General features: G+C 44.2%; 1 protein-coding gene and 1 pseudogene across 1 annotated transcript in view; one reads left to right on the forward strand and one right to left on the reverse strand.

Moving 5' to 3' along the window:
• Positions 1–21,581, reverse strand: part of ARPC2 (actin related protein 2/3 complex subunit 2) — a 29,807-nt gene extending 8,226 nt beyond the window's left edge. Inside the window, exons 1-7 of the mRNA XM_014785288.2 lie at positions 21,485–21,581; positions 21,191–21,272; positions 13,480–13,514; positions 11,613–11,725; positions 7,476–7,521; positions 3,211–3,397; positions 2,464–2,557 (exon numbers count right to left, since the gene is read on the reverse strand). Of these exons, the coding sequence (XP_014640774.1) occupies positions 2,464–2,557; positions 3,211–3,397; positions 7,476–7,521; positions 11,613–11,725; positions 13,480–13,514; positions 21,191–21,264 (549 nt within the window). The 5' untranslated portion in view covers positions 21,265–21,272; positions 21,485–21,581. The remainder of the gene's footprint in view (positions 1–2,463; positions 2,558–3,210; positions 3,398–7,475; positions 7,522–11,612; positions 11,726–13,479; positions 13,515–21,190; positions 21,273–21,484) is intronic.
• A 1,108-nt stretch (positions 21,582–22,689) lies between these two features.
• Positions 22,690–23,002, forward strand: LOC101406288 (ATP synthase F(0) complex subunit k, mitochondrial pseudogene; annotated as a pseudogene).
• The last annotated feature ends 333 nt before the right edge of the window (positions 23,003–23,335 follow it).

Genomic DNA, 23,335 nt, shown 5'->3' on the forward strand with positions numbered 1-23,335 from the left:
GAAAAATGTTCTGACGTTGCTCCTAAGAAAATGCAAAGACCATTTTTAACCTCTCAGATTGGCAGAGATGCAAAAGTGTGACAGCGCATTCTGGGGAAATGGACACTCTCATGCATCACAGGTGGGAGGGACAAATGGTACACCCTTTGTGGAGGAGAGTTTGGCATATCTATCAAAATTACTGACTCTGACTCAGTGTTCCCATTAGCTTCTAATGTTTGGCAGAAAAATAATTAACATAGTAAAAAATTAATATCCTACAGATACAACCACATATGTATACAGGTAGAAAGGGTCCTCAAAATAACATCTTCACAATTGCCTAAGAGGCAGATTGCTTGTGTCTTGTCCCCGAACATACAGAAACCAGTGCTTTCCACTTAACTTTTCTTAGGTCCTGGGCTAACTTGAAATCTTATAATATGAAAAGAATTCTAGTTCACCATACTCTAGTCTGCAGAAGTGTAAGTGTCGCTCCTATCGCCTTTCACAGAATAAGCGTTGAAACGATAACGTCTACCAGACTTCTCTAGTGCTCAGCTTGTATGCCTACAAAGACAATGCGCCAGAGCCGAGTACCAGGCCCTCCACGTGCATGGGGAATGGAGGCGGGAGGCACCCCTCAGCGTCTGCCTGCCAAAAGCCAAGAGCAGGAATCGTGTTCTGACCAGGCTGGGGTGCACGCTGGCACGGGAAAACCCACAAAGGCCCCCAGCAAGCAGACTAGTGGCCATGATGAAGTTCAGACAGGGTCCCCGGGTCACGACGTTCTGTGCTAGGCCTCCATTGCTCTCCTTTCTCCCAGAAATGCAACCAGGCCCAGGAAAATGCCCAGATGATTTATTTTGGGGAGAAAACCCAGCAAAATAAGTCCAGGTTTCTATGGTCATTTCAAATAAATTACCACGGCCTTGGAATTTGGAGAGGGAGGCAGGGCAGATGGCTTCCTGAGCACAGCCTTTTCACATTCCTAGACACCAGATGGGCCTGCATGGTGCCAGGCCAGTCACCCACTGGAGATGCTGTCAGTGCAGAAACGCAGAGACTTCGTCTACCCTTTTAGACAAGCGCCATACCACATGTACTTTGAGGGAGGAGTTTCAATTCACAGGCAAAAAAAGAGTACACAAAATTCTCCTAAGGAACAAACCTCCAGTAAATTCTCCAAGATAAGATCTGTTTCAAGTATAAAAATAAGTTAAGATGTCACTTAGAATAAAATGGAACAAGACTGGTAAAAAACCAGCCAAATCTAAATATATACTTCATAGCTCTTAAAATTAGTTCGTCAGTCTGGATTTAGCCCAATTCTGAGCTACTGCATTTAATTCCCCTGTCAGTTCTCTCTATAAAAACACATGAAATGCCTGTCTAGAGGCTTTCATTTAGGACCCAAGATACACATATCTATATATACCTATGTATTCACACACACACTTTCATAAAGGTTAGCACTCTCAAATGCTGAAGTGTTAATATTCGAATTTTTATGCATAGGGGACTCTAAAATTAAGAGTTTCTGATTAATTAGCCTAAACACAAAAAGCCACTAGAGATGGAATGAATTGAGGATCTCACTTCTGAAGATTTCCCTAGCCACTTGGAAAGTACTTCACACACATGAAGTATCCTCACTATATTAAGCACAACTATCTTTCAACTCTACTTGGCAAAAAAGATTCTGTCCCAGAATTCTTAAATCTCATCACCCTGCCAAAGAACAGAATGAATGTACAAAATTTTTTTGAAAATTTAACCACTGTACTAGATTTCGAATGCTGAGCCATCTCAGAAGAAACCAGCCTGGATACCACTTCATCAGCGAGCCCTCATGCCCTAGAGCCAGCAACTGGTTAGTAGAGAGCAGGACAAAGCCACAATGGGTGTATTGTAACAGACCTGAGTCCAACTGCCCCAGAATTCCAACTACAGAATGTCCTGCTACACCCCATTACTCTTCTTGGTAGAGGAGCTGCTTCTGAGGGAGGCACACCACGGTGACCTCAGTCACACTCAGGCTGATTCTCTTCACCGTCAGTTCAGCAACTCTACTCCATGAATGCATTCTCTACTACTTAAGAATCTTCTATAGACTCCATTCCGAAAAGACTTTAGGACTAAACCAAGCCAAGAACAGACCTTGCTAGAAACCTGAGAAAACACAAGGTAGGAAATGTGACCAAGCTTTACATCAAGACCCCGTGGCAGGCAGGATGCTTAATATTCAGTTATATTGTTAGTGTGTTTAATACTCAGTTCACCCTCTAGTCCAGTCCTGCAAAAGGCTAAAACCACTAAGACCAGAAGAAATATTCAGTGAGTTTGGGAAGGCTGTTAAATTATCTTCAACAAGTTCCAGCAACAACAGAGCTGCCAGTTCTCTCTTCTATGCTTATGGCGTGTTTTGGTGCCAGGGTCTACATCATCATGCCATGGTTTCCCCCCAAGATGTCCACTCCGTACCTGCATGAATACCTTTCCAATGACCACGTCGTCGTCATCCTTAAACACCGTGCTGAAGACTACTGTGACCCTGTCCTTTTTAGACTCAACATACCTGAGGGGAACAAAACCCATGAGAGTAAGTGCAGAATCAGAACGGGGTTCTATTAAGAACTCGGTCTACAAGTGAAGTAGGAGGGTGAAGTCATAAATCTCTTAATTCATAACACAAGGCGCATCCAGTGAGGCTAAGTATTCATGGCCAACAAAGTCAGTACAATACATGCATGCCCGAAGAGAGGCAGGAGATGACGATCACCCACAGCAGATGTTCTGAGCTTGTCTCCATGGTATGACATGGACTCTAAAGCCAGTGATTCTCAGAACTCCACTTTTAAAAATTTATTTCTTTATATGAGATTCATAGTATGTCAATGATCTAAGAGTTGTGATAACACAGAACCTATGCTCACCTTCTGCCTCCTCATTATCCAGGCTCTATTACTGAAGGGGAAGCAGAATAGCGATGCCTTAAAGGAAAGCACTGGATTCTCTTTTCATCTTTTGCCAACTTGCAATATCTGGAGGCCAGGAGAAGTGACCTTTTCTTTTTCCCCTCTATCATCTACCTCCTGGCTTCAAGACTGTTATGAGAGACACACCTGAGAGGGATTCACACAATAGGGTTTAAGGACCGACTCAGCTGTCCATCTTTTAGCAAGTTTGAGACAGCTGCGCCCGGGCTTCAGGACCACGCTCTATACTCACATGGTCTCATCATCCCTATAATGGATAACTGCCCTGTTCTCTCCTTCCTTGCCCTCTTCTTGGAACTGGAAGTACTTCTCGAAGACAGAGGCAAAACAGTTCCGTTTCAACATGCCAGCCTGATGCACAATGGAATCCTTGGATGCAGGCAGATTTTCAAGGTCGTATAGCAAAGAGACATTGTATCCTGGTGGGGAAAAAACCACCCAGCAGTTATATTAAAAACAACTTTTCAGGTCCCAATGACATTTTATTTTGTCTCAGTGTCTGTGTTTTTAACCCAGGTAGAATGCTATCCATTCTCATCTACCTTACAGTACAAATGAGGTGAAATAAAGTCTTAACTCTTGCAAAATCACTGAAAAATATATATAGCTAATAAACAAATGCTATGCAAAAATTTGAATCAAATATCAAAGATGATTGATTACAAATAAGGAATGGGAGGAAGTCATATATGATCCGGGAACTGTGATTAGAAATTTAGTGTTCCAGACACAGCTGTGAAGCGGGGTTACATACGCCATCAAGCTATAATATGAGTTACGTATTTTTCTCTGATGGTTTAACGCACCAAGTGCCAACGTGGTCAGCAGCTGGATGGCTTTTTTTTTTTTGGTGAGGAAGACCAGTCCTGAGCTAACATCCATGCCAATCCTCCTCTTTTTGCTGAGGAAGACTGGCCCTGGGCTAACACCCGTGCCCATCTTCTCCTACTCTATATGGGATGCCACCACAGCATGGCCTGACAAGCGGTGCGCTGGTGTGAGCCCGGGATCTGAACCGGCGAACCCCGGGCTGCCGCAGCGGAGCACGCACTTAACCGCTATGGCACCGGGCCGGCCCCAGCTGGACAGCTTTTTGATAATAAAATATACCCCTCTTATACGCCATTGCAAACCCTTTGTGGAGGGAGCCAGGGTATGGAAAAAAAATCTAAGAAAAAATATATTTTATTTATATATATATATACAAATTTAGGTAATATATATGTTATATGATATATACATAAATTATATGTATAAATTACATCTCTCTCTCTCTCCCCAGTAGCTTTTATTTGTATACAATGTAAAATTTTCAAAGTGTTTTAAAATATTTTATTTCATTTGCTCTCCATAAGAATTCTTTGAAGTAGCCAGGCCAGATAAGGTTATTTTCACTTTAGAGGTGAAAAGAGGTTCAAAGCAGCAAAGGTGCCAGGCCAGTGCAGCATGACACAGAGGTGCAGGCAACTATTGAGAGTTGAACAGAACAGGGTCCAACTCCTGGCCTTGCCACTTTGTGAACCTGGACAAATGGCCTAACCTCTACAATTCCTGCAACTTGTTAAAAAAAAAAAAAATGGGTGGGGAAATGGAGGGAGACTATAGGGAGAATTAAAAGAATGTACAGTATTTGAAGTGCCTGGAACAGAGCGGGTCGTCAATAACTGGGGCAGAAGAGGGACTGAAATCCAAGTCTGCTGACCACTACACTATTCGGCCTCTCTATAGCACCGAGTACAAATTCCAGCAAACAAGGCTGGGACGCTGGATTATATAATCAAACGATTAATACGTGTCCAAAAGCCTATAGATGATTTTCCAAGAATATCTGTACATTACTGAGGATCATTTCATATTCTAGGCAACTCATGGGAATAATTTTATCAGAAGTGTATGGATTTCACATTTCCGAATATCTTGTATCTTTATGCTTTGTTACTATTTAATTTTTTTCCCAAGAGCATTCCTGAGGTCTGTGTTTTTTGTTGATCTACCCTCACTGAGCATAGCCTACCTAAATCTCTGTTCTACATAGTGCTTAGCACATTTTTGGGAATCCCATATTAAATAATATCAATTATCATTCCATTTTGGGTACCTGAAAACCAGATAAGCAAATAGACTACAAGAAGATTATATTAAAAAAAGAAAATATTTAAAGTTGAGGTTTGCTAGTTTTAAGATGCCAAATAAAACAAACTAAATAAAACTACAGCTAGGGCCGGCCCCGTGGCTTAGCGGTTAAGTGCGCGCGCTCCGCTGCTGGCGGCCCGGGGTTCGGATCCCGGGTGTGCACGGACGCACCGCTTCTCCGGCCATGCTGAGGCCGCGTCCCACATACGGCAACTAGAAGGATGTGCAAGCTGTGACAGACAACTATCTACTGGGGCTTTGGGGGAAAAATAAATAAATAAAATCTTAAAAAAAAAAAAAACTACAGCTAAAGTGAGACTTTAAGTAAGGCTTCTGATATGATGAAGAGAACATATTGAGGATGAAGAAAAGTCAAAATCTAGGATGGGGGCCGGCCCGGTGGCGCAGTGGGTAAGTTCGCGCCTTCCATTATGGCGGTCCAGGGTTACTTGGTTCGGATTCTGGGGGTGGACCTACGCACTGCTCATCAAGCCATGCTGAGGCGGCGGCCCCCACAGAAGAACTAAAAAGGATGTACAAATATGACATACAACTATCTACTGAGGCTTTGGGGAAAAAAAGAAAGGAAAAAAGGAGGAAGACTGGCAACAGATGTTAGCTCAGGGCCAATCTGCCTCAAAAAAAAAAGAAAGCAAAAACATCTAGCGTGGCCTGCAAAGTTTCCAAACTTGCCAAGACAAACCCAAAGAAAAAGAGGAGGAGATGCTATTTTCACACGTTTTCATACTTTGACTCGTGTGAACACAGGTCTGCAATCGGGCACTGTCTGTGCTTCAGCAGGCAGTGGAAGAGAAGGCCCAGGAACAGAAACGTCCGTTCTCTGTGCTACACTCCGTCGTTCTGATGTTAGGATCCAAGCTGTGTGTGACGAGCGCGCTCAAGAGTTTCTACCCGATTTTTCTGTGCTAGTTCTGTTTTCTTTCTTTCTGAAATTCTTTCATTCCTCTTAAAGCCTACAGTATTATCTTTTGGTTTTTACTTCTCCAATACATTTGTACCATTAATTTGGGGATTAACTCATTTTAGTCTTCTTTATGGACTGCACTCAAAGATCCCATCCACAAATACTCCTAGTAAAAAGTTACATTCCAAAGGGACCTTTCTTTGATATTTTGTTTTCGGAGCAGCATATAGAACGTATGGGAAGGAGTTCTAATAGGTGCGGCGAGGTGGTGTCATGTTGTAAAAATGTAAAAAAAAAAAAAAAAATAAGGATGGGGAGGAAACAAGCTAGTGAAAATAACTGCCATTTAAAGAAAGAGACAGACAGACACAGCTTCCTCCTCAGAACAATTTGCTAATCAAGGTGCCACAGTAACCATATTTGAGTAACAAATATGTTCCAATGGTCTTACTACTTGGTTCTCACTATGGGGCCAGCTAAATGCCTCAGAATTTGAGACTAACACTTAACCACGGGGATGAAAATACCGTTCGGGTTTTCCCACTTTAAACTTCTTTATTTAAGGAAGTATAACACAGCTGTTCTCATCAAGGATGGCCATGGCGCTTTTCAATTTCCCTGGCCATGAAGGATGCAGAGACCACTTATTAGAAAAACGGATTAAAGAAGAGGCTGAGGGCCGGCCCTGTGGCTTAGTGGTTAAGCGCACGCGCTCTGCTGCTGGCGGCCCAGGTTTGGATCCCGGGCGCGCACCGCCGCACCGCTTCTCCGGCCACGCTGAGGCTGTGTCCCACATACAGCAACTAGAAGGATGTGCAACTATGACATACAACTATCTACTGGGGCTTTGGGGAAAAAAAAGGAGGCGGATTGGCAGTGGATGTTAGCTCAGAGCGGGTCTCCCTCAGGAAAAAGAGGAGGATTAGCATGGATGTTAGCTCACGGCTGGTCTTCCTCACAAAAAAAAAAAAAAAAAAAAAAGAAGAGGCTGAAATTTTTGTTACTTGAACATGTGAGAATAGTTGTGAATATTCCTTTTCCTTCTCCAAATGTGCAGTGCACAGAAAAAGGTGTTACTAGGGGCTGGGGGTGGGAATCAATATTTGCTTAGGCTTCTCAAAAGGCATTTTAATCACCATGAGCAAACAAAAGTGGCACTCTGGCTGAAAGATTAAGGAAGAGTCACTTGGCCCCATCAAGTAAATGCTAAAAATGATATACATCAATTCTGCACACCACACTGTGTACCATTATTGGACAATGCAAAGCTCCCTTAAAAGGTATTTTTATGGAGAGAGTTGAAGCGGGAACTGAGATCATGCAGAAATATTTGTAAAATGAATAATATTTAAATGAAATCCTTTGGCTAAAAAGAACACAGTATAAACAGGAGAGATCTCTTTCTAGGTCATTCCACAGTCGCTCACATTACCACATACCTGATTCTGGATTTACCAAGTAACTCCCGTACACCCTCTTTAATAACTAGAAAACACAAAAACAAATATGTTAATTCAAAGGTCAGGATAATTTCATTATTTTCCAAGCACTGTACTTGTCAAGCTTCTCTTAAGCCAGTAGTTTTCCTAACTTTCACTTGGTTGATGGCAAACTGGATGTAGGGGGAAGCAGATTTAACTGAGTTACAAGCAAGTCACTCATAGAACAGAAATTAAATCCAACAGGTTAGTATACCCGATCTGTTTTTCAGTCGAGGCTCAGCACGTACTCTTCTAGGAGTACTCTCCTACTCTTCGGTCACACTCTTTATCTGTTCTCTGTTCTCCTCCACATCATACACTGCACATAACTGTCTTTGTTTTCAGGAGAGCAGAAGAATGCCAAACTCAAGTGAGACCAGATTGTTAGTTACCAAACAAGTACAGGCCAAACCACTAACCCAAGTGACCAGAGAGAGAAACAGACCTGGGAACTGATTCCAGTGAGCCTGCTTGTCTTGTATGTTTTCAAATTATTTAGCTCATCACCAGCTATTTTAAGGCAAAAGACAACGGATAACTGAATCTTAGCCAGTTATTTATACCGATGGGTTCACACAAGACTAAACTCTCTAAACGTCTTTTTCCCAAAACCAGTACGTACTGCTGGCTACTTCCCAGTGTTCTGGAGTAAGTCATTAAACAAGAGCCTTTTTTTACACCTTCCTACTTCTTCTCTGCCAGTGTGACTGCTTCACCTGCTGGAGACTGCTCCTAGGCTGACATGCTTTAAGAAATCTTTTTATTTTGGAAGAAATAGTTCTAACTTAAATGTTAAATGGGACACATTGAGAAGTACAAAGGCAGCTATTTGGAGACAGAAAAAAGTAAATATTAAAGCCACTAGAATTTAATAATCTTTTCAGTATTTAGTAGTCTTTATATGTTTAAGAAGTAAAACGCAGACATGGCTTATTACTAACCCCCACTAAAAACTTATACTTGGGGAGGAAAGGCGTCATCGCTATTCCACAAGAGGGCAAAACGGAGGCCAATACACTCAACCTCAGTAGCGTAACAGGTTGCAGGGTTTTATCTCTAGATATCCCGTCGATTTCTAACACTATCTCATCACAAACACACTAATGATCCTCTTTGTATTTTGCAGGATAGTAAAAAAAAAAAAAAGGGGTACTTAATCCACGACAAGTTACCAAATTACAAGTGAACAAAAGCACAAACTTCTGTTTTAATCCTAAGAGTTAGACATGCATGTTCTAAAGAATTCCATTAGCCAGAGACAACCACTGGAATGCAGGCAGCACCGGAGTGGGGCTCCATGCGAGCAGGCTCTGTGGTGTGCACTGCTGCGGTCTCAGGGCCACACACCCACAGACGGGTACAAGCAGTAAACAGATCTGAGTGACTACTGATGTTTTTCTTCTCATCTTATTTTCAGTGTACTCTTTAGGTATTAAAAAAAAAATCAGGAGCCAACCATATATTTTATGTCCCATTTGAAAAAATTGTCACATGGCAAGGCTCTCTCCTCATTCTTAAATATTATTTAATATTCTACATACTTATTTAACCATTTTCCTAGAGCTGGAAGAAATTCTTAATCTATCAAATGTGGATAATAGAGGGGACCTCAAAGCATGAATCAGGGGGCCGGACCCACGGCACAGTGGTTAAGCGCATGCGCTCCGCTGCTGGCGGCCCGGGTTTGGATCCCGGGCACGCACCGATGCACCGCTTGTCAGGCCATGTTGTGGCGGCGTCTCACATAAAGTAGAGGAAGATCAGCATGGATGTTAGCTCAGGGCCAGTCTTCCTCAGCAAAAAGAGGAGGATTGGCATGGATGTTAGCTCAGGGCTGATCTTCACACACACACACACACACACACAAAAAAAGCACGAATCAGTGATCACGCTTGCTTATATAAAGGCAAAGACAGACAAGTAACGCCACGTGTAGTTTCTATTTGGTGACCATATAGCTACTGTGGGGTATCTTTTACAGAAGAGGACCTCAAGGGAGATGTTCAAGGTCAGAGAGTTTGTTGGTGGCAGAGAGATTTGACCTCAGATGTCCCATATACCAGTTCTCCTAAAGAGTTTGGGGGAAAAAAAAGTAACATGTGCATCCCATTAGAATTTTAACTAGCATGCTACCTCTGAGCTCTAATTCTGTACTATGTGCGCTGTTGGTACCTGGAGGAAGGGAAGTCAGATGTGGGAGAAACCACAGCCCCCCAAGCTTACTAAATTAATATTCTGAGATCTAAGAGGTTCTAGAGCCAAATTTATACCATGTTCAACTCCTCTGCTCCCTCCCGTTGGCAAAACCAGCCAACGCTTCCCTGTTTGCTTCACTTGCACTCATAATCATGATTCATTTGTCAGTCTGTGCCTCCTCTCCCAACGTAACACCAGGAGATGGGGGGAGGCAACCTGTCACTCATCACCATCAGACCTTTCCGCCCGAGCAGCAGAGCCTTTCTGCCTTGAAAGGGGCCTGTGACGAGGTAACAAGCTTCCTGTGGTTATCACAGGCTGGTTACTGTTTAACCAACCCAGGGAGCCATTACCGTGCACTCTGCTCCAGAACCGTGAATGGTACTTACTCCACCCACTCGAGTGGGCGGGGTTGGTTCTTTGACCCTTGTGGTAGCTACCAGAATAGCAACGTGTTCTGGAGTGCCACTGTAAGGAAAGCACAGACTAGAGAGGAGATTTAAGAAATCTAGCTTAACACTTTCTTTCCCTTCCAAGGACTATTATTATTATGGCACGTAGGTCTTTACAGAGAGAGGAATGTCTAGGGAGAATGGTCACACAATTTTTTAGCTATCTGTTCAAATGTTTAACAGTTCTTCTCAGGTAGTTATCTTAGAGTTAATCTAAAGCTGGGCCACCTTAATAGTTACTTGTTTCCTTTTGCTCTTTATCTGGTAAAGAGAAGAGTGAGGCCACTATCTTTTATATAATAATCCTTCACATGCTTTATATGACTAGATTTTCCTCCTAAAGCTTTTCTTTTTCAGGTAAAATAACCCTGAATACAAATTCTCTTAACATTTCTTTTTCCCTTGAACTTACGAGGCAAATCAGAGATGTTTTGGCTGTTCCCTTGAACTTATGGGGCAGATCAACTGCATATGAATAACTAAGGGAAGTGACTGCCTATGGCTCTTGGTATTGTTTGGTTAACGTCAATTTTAGTTTTTACACCAAAAAGTTATTGAGATTTGGATCATACTCTTTTGTAGAAAGCCTTTCCATTCCATAAATTTTAAATAATTCAAAAGTTACTAGTCTTAATCAAAAGACAACAGAAACGGCTATATCTTCATTCACCAGATTAAGCAGAACCTAGTTTGTTAAAACTAAAAGATATTTGAAAACTGATTCAGGAACTGACTCATACTTCCTGCTTTGAGACCCAACCACAACGTGCACACACTGGTGTAACAGCATTTTCTTTCTTCCATAAATGGCTCTCCCCAGAGCAAACACAGTTCAACAGGAACCAAACCTGCTACTTTAGCTATCGAAAGAAGCCAGCAAATAAGGCATGGCCATCAAGTTTCATAATGCATGGGCATCCTTTCTTATTTCCCCTAAGGTAGTCATAAGGAAGAAGAGACACTTCAAGAGGCCAGCTCTAAAGAACACTAAACTAAAAATTTCAAAGGGCAGATTTGTGCCTTAATTTCCAGAATGAGAAATGAAGATTATAAACTTTAAATAGGCCAGAAGTTATATACCTGCCTCAAAACGTTACAAAGATAGAACAGAACCCGTCTCAGTCTTGCCATAGCTGTATCTGTATCAGTCAAGGAAAAGTATTCCTTGCTGCGGTTTTTGAGAACTAAAGCTGTTTCTCTTTCACTAGTTAGGCAAGATCTTTATTTCTCTAGAGTAAAAAGCAAAGAGCCAAAACACCCGGAAAGCACACTTCTTTACATCATTATGGGAAATGGAGGCAAGAGTCCCTGGCTAGCGAGCAAGCTGTCCTGAGCGGCCCGGGGCCAACAGGGGCGACCTAGTGCCATGGATCTTCTATGAGTGGCAAGCTGCCAATAAAAGGTGAAGAGGAAACAAGAGTCCTAAGGAAAATGATGTGGAACTTACCTCATCAGCACCATGTGCCTGCAGTTCCTTGTAGAATTTCAAAGAAATACTGACCATCACTTTTGTTTTGTCTCCGTTAGGATTTGAAATATGATAGAGGACGCCATCGAAATCTGTGAGGAAAGCAAGTGAGACTGCTTAACTTGGGAATGGGGAATAACACCTCAAAGTGCCTGCTGGCCTCGGTGAAGGCCACAAGGAAGTCCCACTTACAAGTAGGCAAGTAAGTAAGATGGCATTAGTTTAAATCCATGTGCAAAGTCGGCAGGAACACTGGGATAGAACTGCTGAGTCCTTGTCTCTTTGTTCATTTCTAAAATTAGAATTCTTACCTTAATCACTGCTTGGTGCTGAAAGAATTTTTTAAAAAAATTTATTGTGATGTATGTTAAACATGTATAAAATATAATGTCTAACAAAGCCCTATTCCCATGATGTGGCCTCAACAATTATCAACACGTGGGCAAACCTGTTTCGTTTAGACACACCCCCCTCAATGATTTATTCTGAAACGAATCCCAGACATCGTATCACTTCATCCATAAATATTTCAGAATGTATCTCTAGAAGATAGAGACTGTTTGTAAAAAAAACCTAACCACAATAACCACTGTCATGCCTAAAATTTTTTTTTTTTTTTTAATTTTTATTTATTTATTTTTTTCCCCCAAAGCCCCAGTAGATAGTTGTATGTCATAGTTGCACATCCTTCTAGTTGCTGTATGTGGGACTTGGCCTCAGCATGGCGGGAGAAGCGCTGGGTCTGTGCACGCCCGGGATCCGAACCCGGGCCGCCAGCATCAGAGCGCACGCACTTAACCGCTAAGCCACGGGGCCGGCCCGATGCCTAAAATTTTTAAAAACAATTTCTTAATATCAAATATCCAGTCAAGTGTTCAAATATTCTCTGTCTCAAAAAAAAATTTTTTTTAATACTGTTGTCTTATTTGAATTAAGATCCAAACAAGGCCCACACACTGCATTTGGTTCTCTCTTGTTTATTCTAGTCTACAGGCCTCCCCTCTCTTTGGCTTCCACCTTCCTGCAGCACACAGAGGACTCACCCTGTGTAGCTCCTGAAACTAGGTGCTGAGAGCCATCACTTTAGGGAGATCTGGCATTGCTAGTTAGGAGGGGATGGGGCTGGCCTTTAGAGCTGCAAAAAGTCTTCCAAGATGATCTAGTCAGGCACCCTCTCTTTACAGAAGGTGACTGGACAACTCCTCAAAGTTCACACAGCAAGTGAGTGGTATCAACACCTAATTCTTTTTTTTTTCTAATTTTTTAAAAAAAATTTTTATTTATTTATTTTTCCCCCAAAGCTCCAGTAGATAGTTGTATGTCATAGCTGCACATCCTTCTAGTTGCTGTAGGTGGGACGTGGCCTCAGCATGGCCGGAGAAGCGGTGCGTCGGTGCGAGCCCGGGATCCGAACCCAGGCTGCCAGCATCGGAGCGCATGCACTTAACTGCTAAGCCACGGGGCCGGCCCAACACCTAATTCTTTATAGGGAAAAGAAAGCAGTAACATCTCCGACTCGTTGAACAAGTCTCTAGCATTTTCGTGTTTCCCCACTACTCTAGTGCTAGGCAAACTAAGATGATGGCTAAAGACAGTAACATAATATTTCCAAATTAAAAAACCCTTAGTTTGTACTGCAAAACGAAACCCAAACTTCTAAGATACCAGCAGATAACTTTACATAGTTCACTAAATCCATGGACTCATCATCTAAAATAAAGACGTCAAAGAGACCTGACAATCAAGGGGTAATACCCTAAAGGTCAAAGCTTATTTTTGGAATCATTTTGTTTTCTATGTTTTATACTGTGCCTTCTCTTAACATGGGTGAGATAAAGATACTTACCTGCAAATGTTACTTCTACTGCTTCTGGTTTGTTTCTGTAAAACAAAACAAAAGTCCCTTAGTTAAGATACCTGTCCTGCTACCTGCCTTCCAGGGAACTTACTAAGCCTCCTAAGCTTTATTTCAGATCAGACCATTCCGTATAAATCTTATGGTTACTGCCGATCTGAGTACACATTCATCTTCTCATGCATCTGAATCTTTGGACTTACCTAAGGGAGAGGATAAAAAAGGAAGCAGGGCACATATAGCTTTTGTTTTCTAGCTCGGACCTCTGCTGTGGTGGGTGCTCACCTTCAATTCTGAATTCCTTAAGACCAGGATATACACGTTTGTATTTGTGAACCACAAAATGCCATCTTTTGGTCAATGCCTCCCCTTGAGGACAAGAGTGATGGAGGAAGAACGGTCAGCAGGAAAACTGCTGAACAGCACGCAGAATGGCTGTAATTTACTTAAAGCAAAAGGATGATTTCATGCCATAAAACAAAACAGAAAGCTCTACTCCATTTCAAAGACAATCTGTAAGTCTCCCTACACATCTTCCCTCGCCCTTTACGTCACCAAAGTACTCATCACTATCCTTCATGAAGCCCTCTTTGACTGGTTCTACCCTAGTTTTTGTGTTTTTAAATCCCAGTACTGTACTTCCAGAGAGAGTGTAGCACAAAATAACACTGCGAAATCACTGAGAACAGTCACGACACCTATCTTCCAACTTTAGCTCTTTCATCAGCACCATGTTTGCAGACAAGTTAACACCTGCATGCCTTTATTTTCTCACCTACTCATCTAAAAAATGGGAGACCACAAGCAATCCTACCTACCCTGTAGAACTGCTAAAGAGAAAACACGAGAGCAGACACGAAAGAACCTATCCTGGAAGGCAACGACAGCCCGATACTTTCTGTGTGAGTCCCGGCTTAGCCTGGTCCATGGACTTCTGTCTGATAAATGCTGCTGAGTTATCACCCAGAAAGCACGACACATCCTCGCTATAAGCAATAATGGTCAAGTAACCCCCAGTGAAGAGCTACTTTACACGCCTTCTCTACTTTTCCTCAAAGCCCAATGGTAGGAAACAAACGAAGACTCCAAGGCTTTATCAGCTCGCTACCTGTAACTCAAATGATCCCACTGTGTTTTACGGGCCAGCAGACAAGACATACGCATTTCCCATTTATTCTCGTCTAACTTGCTCAAGACCTCACAATCATGCACATATCTTTTATACTATTTCTGCTCCATCACCTATAAAAGGAACCAAGACTGAGCTGCCCTCCAGGGTTGCTGGGAAAACGGAATATATACCGCGGTTTACGACTGTCAGAAAGCTACTGCAGAGGCTAAACAGGACCTTTCAAGGGAACTGGCTTCTATTAAGCATATGTCAGCCTGGCTGAGAAATCAAACTATATAAATTACATACAAAGATCCACCCTGCTTCTTCAAAGCCATCTATATGTCACTTAGCAAAAGCACTCTGGGGGTCTCCAAGAAAGAAAATATCAAGTGGGTTTATGGAGAAATGGTGAGTTCAGAATACAATGACAAGAACTAGATGAAAATGTAAACTACTTCTGATTTTTCATTTGAAACTGCAGCCAGGAGACAGAGGCAATAAATGGCCAACTCCCATTCCTCACCTCTAGAAAACTAGAGCAAAGGAAGAAGTACATCCATCTACGGCCCATTTGAATGAAACGTTAAGAGGCTGCATAACACGAGGAAGCTGTGAAGCATTTTTTCTTGGGGAGGTTGGCTGCGCCAAAGAGGCAGGGCGGAGCCTTCTAAAAGCCCACATTGCCTCACTTACCTAGGTGGCTGGTTTTGTTTTAACTTTTAGGCTTTAACTCAGCCAACAAAGGACTGAGTTCCCCACTGTCCCACTTCATCCACAGACTGAGAAAAATCAACTATAAATAAATAACCTGAAGGGTCCAAGCTGTAAACATTCTGACTCTGAAAACTTGAATTTCTCTAGGCTGTAAAGTTTCCTGAGCACAGATCCCCACTGGGAGAAGTTGCTAAGATCTATACTAAGTGGTTTGCTGCCTGACTTGGGAATATTTGTAAAATCACTGCCATTAATATTTTACTTTACTATTTATCGCTGCATAAAAGGTTGCAGAGGAGAGAGATGGGCTGCTGAGGCAAGCATTAGGCCAAAGGAGTCTTCAGGAAGTCATTTAGGAGTTAGAGGTCCAAGGAGGAGACTGAATCTAGTGGGACCACTTGAAATATACCAAGAGGATCCTGGCTCAATTTCAAGACCAGGTGTTTGTTATTTACTTTTGTGGTTTAAAATCATGGAGCTGGGGCCAGCCCCGTGGCTTGGTGGTTAAGTGAGCGCGCTCCACTGCTGGCGACCCGGGTTCGGATCCCGGGCTCGCACCGACGCGCTGCTTCTCCGGCCATGCTGAGGCCGCGTCCCACATACAGCAACTAGAAGGATGTGCAGCTATGACATACAACTATCTACTGGGGCTTTGGGGGGAAAAATAAATAAATAAAATCTTTAAAAAAAAAAAATAAATAAAATAAAATCATGGAGCTGGAGGGGAATAAGACTGGTCTGGGGGATAGTGTTCCACTTAACAGGCCAACAAGATCAATGGTTAAGTTATTCTCTATTCTACCATCTGCTAAAGTTTCAGGTGCTGGGGGTGAGTCTGATCATAGAAAAAGCAAGTCCTTCGGAGATGACTGTCCCAACTCAAGTTCTGTCACTTACTGGCTATGTAACCACAGCAATGCTACTCAAATGATGCTGAGCCTCAGGTTCCTTTTCTAGAAAACGGACATTAAAAACACCCACCTCACAAGGCTGTTGTGAGGACTAATTGAAATACGTGCATGGCAAAGTTTCCCAACCAGTGTCTTGTGACTAAGTTACAGATATGCTGGGATAATGATCCCCACAGCCCTAGGGCAGCCCAGCGGCAGGATCTCTAGGCTAGACCATTTACCTGCATGCGCCATGCAAATATGACGACTTTCTGTGTGTGACACTGCACAAGCAAGGTCAGGAGTCAGCAGTGCAGGGTGCCTGCACAAGGCTTAACACACGTCTACACCCTCTGCAACTCCCAAGAGCCCTCCTTCTCCACTGTGACTGGGAACTGCTCTTGTCCCACAGGCACATTCTCAAATTGAATGAAACCATGTTAAAGCTTACAGTCAAGTGCCTGGTTCATAGAAGGTAAGGTGATCAATGAGTTAGTTTTTCATCTAGGTGGAGTCACAGGAGACCAGACTTTCAAGCTGTGGTTGGGAGGTTTTGGGATTGTGGTAACTCCCAGAATCAGGAATTGGTCAGCATGACAAGGAGAAACAGAACCCTATTAGTGTCAGACTGTTGTAATGTCTGGAATCCTAGAACAAGCCAGCTGGATAGGTCCTCAGGGTTACTGACTAAACAGCACAAGACATTAAAACATATTCAATTCATTCAGATGGGTTTCAAGAGCTATGCTTAAAATTCTTTAGAAAAAATTTTCTTCTATCCTTTTTCTAAGGAAGCTTCTAGAATGTCAGTCAGTAAAGAACTCCTGGCAACGTCTTATCCAATATTCTTCTCTCATTAAGGATTCCGGAGTTTTTACTCCCGAGTGCATCCAATTCTATCTGGGCATTTACGTCCCTCTTCCAGTTGTTGCTTCCATGAGCTGAATCAGAGGAATTACTGAATTCTGCTCACTATCTCACCATAAACGTTTTTGACCACTCTCCTTGAAGTCCTCTAAAGGGCTCCCATCATCATCTTTGAGCAAAGCCTATAAAAACGGACCATATTAGATAAGAGGTGGTCCTACTCTCTGCTAAGCTATATCTCAAAATATGGAAAACAAAAAGGATGTAAAAGCTGATTCACACAATGTCAGAAAAGTGATCAACTCCCAAAGATACTAAGCCATTCTATCTGGCTTTACCCATTCCTTCAAGGAAACATTTCCTGAGCTGACTCCATACACAGTGAGGATGCTGGGAAACAAAGATGACTAAAATGATGGACCCTGTCCCCAAGGAGCCTTTAGCTTGGTGGAGTGTGGCTCTGGGGCTTCAGGCCCAAAGCGGTCCCAAGGAGGCCAGAGGACAGACAGCAGTAACTACAATGACCTGTAAAAAGACCAACCAGATCATCTTCACGCGTCAGCCACTACATTCCATTTCTCCTAAATGCTTCAACGATGTCCTAATTCCAAATCACTTCCGACCAGTCTGTCTCTCTGAGGACATATGCAGCATATTTGGGAATAAGGTATCAGCAAGATTTAATTTATTCCCTTCTGAAATTTCTCCTCCCACGGCCCTCGCCCACCCCAACTGGCACTGCCTGCTTACTGAGCATCACTCCCCCTCAGAGCCACAGATCCCCCACAGTACGCACAGCTGTGGCCAGGAGCCAGCATGCACTTAAAATCAACAGCCATTCGCACCCGACAGCATTTCCTCAATTCTGGACTCGAGACTCTAGCAAAGTCGACAGGCCTAGCTTCTGAGGGTGAAAAGGTTCTTGGTGTGTATATAGTAACAAAAGAATTAAATTAGTTTGCCAGGTTACTTCTGTTTTAATTGAAGGTCTAGGTAAGAACTCCTAAAGGAAAAGGCAACGCTGCTGACGAGACCTCCACGTAAGGTTATCTGCAGCGGTGAATACAACTTTTCAATCAGTCACACTGTCTTAGTTTGTAGGCTGTTGGGAAGACAATTTCCCAATAATTATCATTTTGTGAGGATATATGAGTCGTTCCAATAAGCCACTTTCCCAGGAGTGTGGTAGGAAAAAATAAAAAAGCAATTTGTTTGGAATGAATCTTTGGCTTCATCGGAACTGCCTCCAAATTAAAAGGTTATCATGACCAAATATATTCTTAAACAGTTTAGATGACGGAACTGCTCTACCCAAAGGAAGTGGAGACTTTTAGTAGGATGTCACAGGCAAGAAGATCCAGCAGGATGATCTGAGAGGCATCACTTAAAAAAAGGATCAACCTCAAAAGGAAAATTACTGTAACTACATTCTGAAGTATATACCACGGAACTATTTTTAAGACTATCTCATGCTCACATTTTCAGGAGCTGGAACAGCACTGTCCAGTAGAACTTTGTTCTACATTGGCACTCTCCAAATACGGCAGCTACTAGCACATGCGGCAACTGGGCACTAGAACTGTGGCTAGTGTGACTGAGGAACCTAATTTTACTTCACTTTAATTAATTCTTATTTCAACTGGCTATCATACTGGACTTCGCAGAGTTGGAAGACTCACTCTGCAAAAGGCTGCTCGGATCCATAACTTCCCCAATTGCTTTGCTCTGAGAAATGTAGGGCTGGGTGGAGCTGACTCCTCCCAGCAGGTCCCCACACAGGCAGAGCCTTTCAGATCTCCAGGGTTTCTCCTCCAAGCTACTCTTACTTGAATATCTTTTTCTGATCTCTACCCCAACACATCTCATCCCTTATCTCCCCTCTAACTTTGCCAATAGGCTCGCTCAGGAAGCCCCTCTTTTTCTGTTCCTGCCTGGTGCTGAGCACTGGCAGAATCCCATAAATGTTGATGATTATCATACTAGTTATCCTTTGCTGGAAGTTCTGGCGTAGGTATGTGCCTTGATAAATACTTAACTACTTCACTGCTGCCTCACCTTACTTACCGGATGCCTGGAAAGTCACACTGGGCTTGGAAGAAGGCTTCTGCCGGGTGTTATATTTGCAATCCCAAGAAAGCCCTACCTCCTAGGCTGGCTATCATGGTCTCTTTTCAAAGATTGTCAAAGTGCTTTTCAGCAGAATATGTTCTGAGCCCACTTATTTAAAGTCACATCTCAAAGGGAAGATGGGCCAGAATAAAAGCCAAAGCTTACTGCCCTGCCCCAACAGCCAACACTGCTATAACACAGAGCTTGTAAGAAATGTCCTAGAAGTTCTAATGTATGCCTTCCAGACTTGAGTGCCTACTTTAATTCCTCTGAAATGGTTAGTTGCTCTTTTTAAGAGTAATCTTCTAAAAGGAAAAGAGCTGAAGTTCTAAATAAGGGGCGACACTTTGGAATCACAAGTTATTAATACACAAACAGATGTGAACGTACTCCTCAAACGAGGCATGCTTCTCCTTGAAAACGCACAGGCATTTATCTCGTAGATCAGCTTATAACCACTCGGGTCTCATTCTTTGCTAGTCTGGACTTGAGAATGCACTTAACATCAGCTGTGAAAATGCAGAAGTTAATTTAACTTCCTCCTGTGTGCTACACTGCTCAAAAAAGTACACGGCAATCACCCAAAATAAGACTCTGAGCTGATTCGCTCGAACATTTAAAATGCAAAGGAACTGGGAAGCGAGGCTGAAGACGAGAAGCAAGTTAGCCTAAAATATAAGCGAGTGCAGCCCCTGGCAGGAAACAGTAGCTACTGCTCACTGCATGCAATGCTTCAAGGAAAGTCCTGCTTTGTTTTAGATACAATCTGTGGCCTCATAAAAGAGATAGGAGACACAATATGCTCAATTCAAGCAGTGGGTTAGCAGTATTTTTTTTTTTTAATGCCTCCAAGCCACAAGTTCATTATGACCACTTAGAATTTCCCCTCCACCGATCCTCTCCCATTGGTGGATCTCCAAGCACTTCCTTTCCTGTTCTTAGTTTCCAGTTCACCAGAAACAGTTCACACTTATTTCCCCAACTGTGCAACCAAGATGTGAAGCCCCATACTCACAGAGGGGGAAATGAGGCAAAGGCACCAGCTGCAGGCCACCAAAAATCAGAAGCTAAAACCAATTCCTCGGCTCATGTTTTAAATATTATATTAGAAACGCAAAGCAGCTCTAGAGGAGGAGGTTGGCTTTTATTCATTCTTGTGTTTGACAGAGAAGGCTGCCTTGGAAATATGTCTTAGGCCAACGGTAAAAAATGGTTATCTAAGAACTTTACAGACTTTGCAGGTTTTTAAGTGTGTACCTGGGCCCGGACTACCACGGAAGAAATCACAGACCAGGGGTCCAGTATAAGAATTTAAAAGATAACCAGATAAAGGCCAATGGGTGGGGAGAAGAGAATTAGAACCTCAGAAGAGAGATAAGGAAGGGGTGTGGATGGGGAGACCACTAGCTCTGCGTGAGAAATATGTAACAAAATGGCTAGTGTGCCTCTCACGGGAGGGCTCAGGGAAGGGAAAGGGGAGAGATCGCGTCTTTCTCGCTGCAAGACCGGGTCTGCTTTCAGTCTTCCCTCCCGCTCCTGGAGACGAGGAGGTGGGGGTGGGGAGCAAGGAGGCCGGTGGTGACCTGGGCCTGCATCTTCCGCCCTCCTCCAGGCCTGGGCATTCCTGAAAACTCCTTCCACCCCAATCCCAAACGGGCTCCCTTCGGGATCAGAACAATGCCGGGGAACACAGAGGACAGCGGGCTCCTCCAGCGAGGGTGCCGGCCCCAGATGCCCTCGCGTCCCACAGGTCTCCGGCCCTCCTTCAGCACGCGCACTCCTGTCCACTCCCGGCTTCCGCATCCCCGCTCCGAGCCTCGCCCCGTGCATCTCTGCCCCTCACCCCACCGCGCCCCATCGCCTCCCACGTCTACTCCGCCGGGGCAGTGCCCGCACGCGGCCGGGCCCCCTGTCCCTCTCCGCCAGGTCTGGGGGCGGCACGACACTGGGCAGCAGCGGGGGTCAGCTCTACCTCCCCCGCCACCCACCGCCCCGGGCGCGCGCTCACCCGGCGGCCGCGTTCTCGAACTTGAGCGCGAGCGTCTCCTCGATGATGCGGTTGTTCACCTCCAGCAGGATCATGGCGGCGGCTGCCCCGGGCAGGGGAAGGAGAAACAAGGGCAGGTGAGGGTGGGGAAGGGGGGAAGGACGGAGGGAGCGCCCCGCTGGCCCCTGAGGAGGGGCTGGGTGGGGTGAGAGGTTAGGGGAGAAGGGGACAGGGACCGGGGTGGGAGGAAGGGGAGGACGCGCGCGCTGGCCCGCGCACGCCCTGACTGTGGAGACACCCACCCACCCGACCGACCTGGCCCCCGAAGCCTGAACCCGCCTGCCGAGCCGCCGCCGCCGCCGCTGCCGCCTCACCGACAAGCCCGGTCCCCGCCCAGCCCCCGGCTCCAGCCGGTCACTTCCGCTCTCACACCCACTTCCGCTCGCCGCCCGGACGCGCGGCCCCGCGGCGCCATTTCCGCTCCGACCCCTCGTGCACGCGCACGCAGGGGCGCCAAGGGGGCACGGAGGCTGCGCTTGCGCATGCGCGGTGCCGCCACCTCGCCTCCACTTTCCCACAGACCCCCTGACGTCCTGCGCTTGCAAGTGTGCCTGTCCGGCGAGCGTCCTTCCCCAGGGCCTGCCTCACTGTCCAGCGCCTCCCTCCCGCTCGTCCCAGAGGTCCAGCTTCACCCTTCCGGCCTTGCCATTTCAGAGACCCCCGCTCTTGTCATCGCCCAGCCGGCTTCTTTGCTCTCAGCTTGTTGGTTGTGGGTGTGCCCGTGCCTCTTGCCACACTAGTGGCTGTCCGGCGGCACCGTCACGCCCTCATTTCTCCAAAAAATATGTAGTGGGCTCCTGCTCTGTGCTGAGGATACAGTGGTGCATGAAATAGACGAGGTCCTACCCTCGTGGAGCTTATAGTCTGGTAAAGGAAACTGACCACAAACTCTCAAGTAGTAACTACAAATTGTTAAAAGGGCAGTGACGGGAAGGAGCGAGGAGTCACCTAGGTGAAGGGGCCTGCGGGGTTCCTGTCGTGCCTCCATTTCTGAGCCTGGGGAGCTGCCTCTAGATGCCCCGAACGTGATGTCTCTGCTTTTGAAACCCTTCCAGGACCTCTGCCAGAGACGTATCTTCTTCCTCATCTGCGTGCAGAATCTGAACTCGTTTTTGTGCTACATCCGCACCTTCTGCCTGCATGTCTTGTGATACTGGCCATGGATAAGCTTCAAGACATTGCAGATCCCCCGAAATTATACGCTAACATTTTAACATTATTGTTTATTGAACTAAAGTAACGCGGATACGTAGTTTAAAAATACATGTACTAAAAGGCTTGTAGTGAAAAAAGCAGTTCCCTGGCCTTAGAGGCAATGTCCTCAACTCTTTTACGTATTCATCCGGATTAGATCCATATATCTAAATAAATGCTTATACTACTAATTCTTGATTTGTTAATTTTAAGGATTATCTGTTGACTTCCTGCTGTAATAGATAAGAACATGACTCTATCAGCTGTGGAACTGGTGCATTTTACAAGGTTGAAATCATGGCAGGTCCAGAAACTGATGCCCAATTCCATTTCACTGGTATCAAAAAATATTTCAACTCTTATACTCTCACAGGTAGAATGAATTGTGTACTGGCCACATAGGGAAGCATTGCTTTCAGGGTCTTATACTTCAAGTTAAGGTCTAAAAAATCTTCAGCTGTGAAAGCGACGTAAATGGATTCTAAACTCCACGTTGTCTGTTAAGTTTCCATGCCTGAGAAGCTAATGTCAACTCATCATGTGATACTCCATTTATACAATAAATTATGAACCTAGAAAAAAAAAAAAAGAGAACATGACTATCCCTTCTGTTTCTTGCCTCCACATAGTTATGTAACAGTTTTTGGTTAAACCAATAATCAGCGTTTAAATTATTATGTATGCAAATATTGTTTACCAATGAGCCAAGAAGTGCACCACAACCATGCCTTCTAGCTTATACACCTGTTCATTTTTCTTAGAGTTAATCATTGCCTTTTTTCTTTCACTTGTCAATTTTCTATATTTTCCTACAGTTGGCTGCCTCCTACCCCACAGGTGCTCTAAGACTGTCCAAGACTCTAGCAATATTTTCCATATACCCAAATACACAAGTTCCACTTTTTCTCTAGA

Source organism: Ceratotherium simum, chromosome 37 (genome assembly GCF_057802395.1).
Source record: "Ceratotherium simum simum isolate JZ-2026a chromosome 37, ASM5780239v1, whole genome shotgun sequence".
NCBI lineage: Eukaryota > Metazoa > Chordata > Mammalia > Perissodactyla > Rhinocerotidae > Ceratotherium > Ceratotherium simum.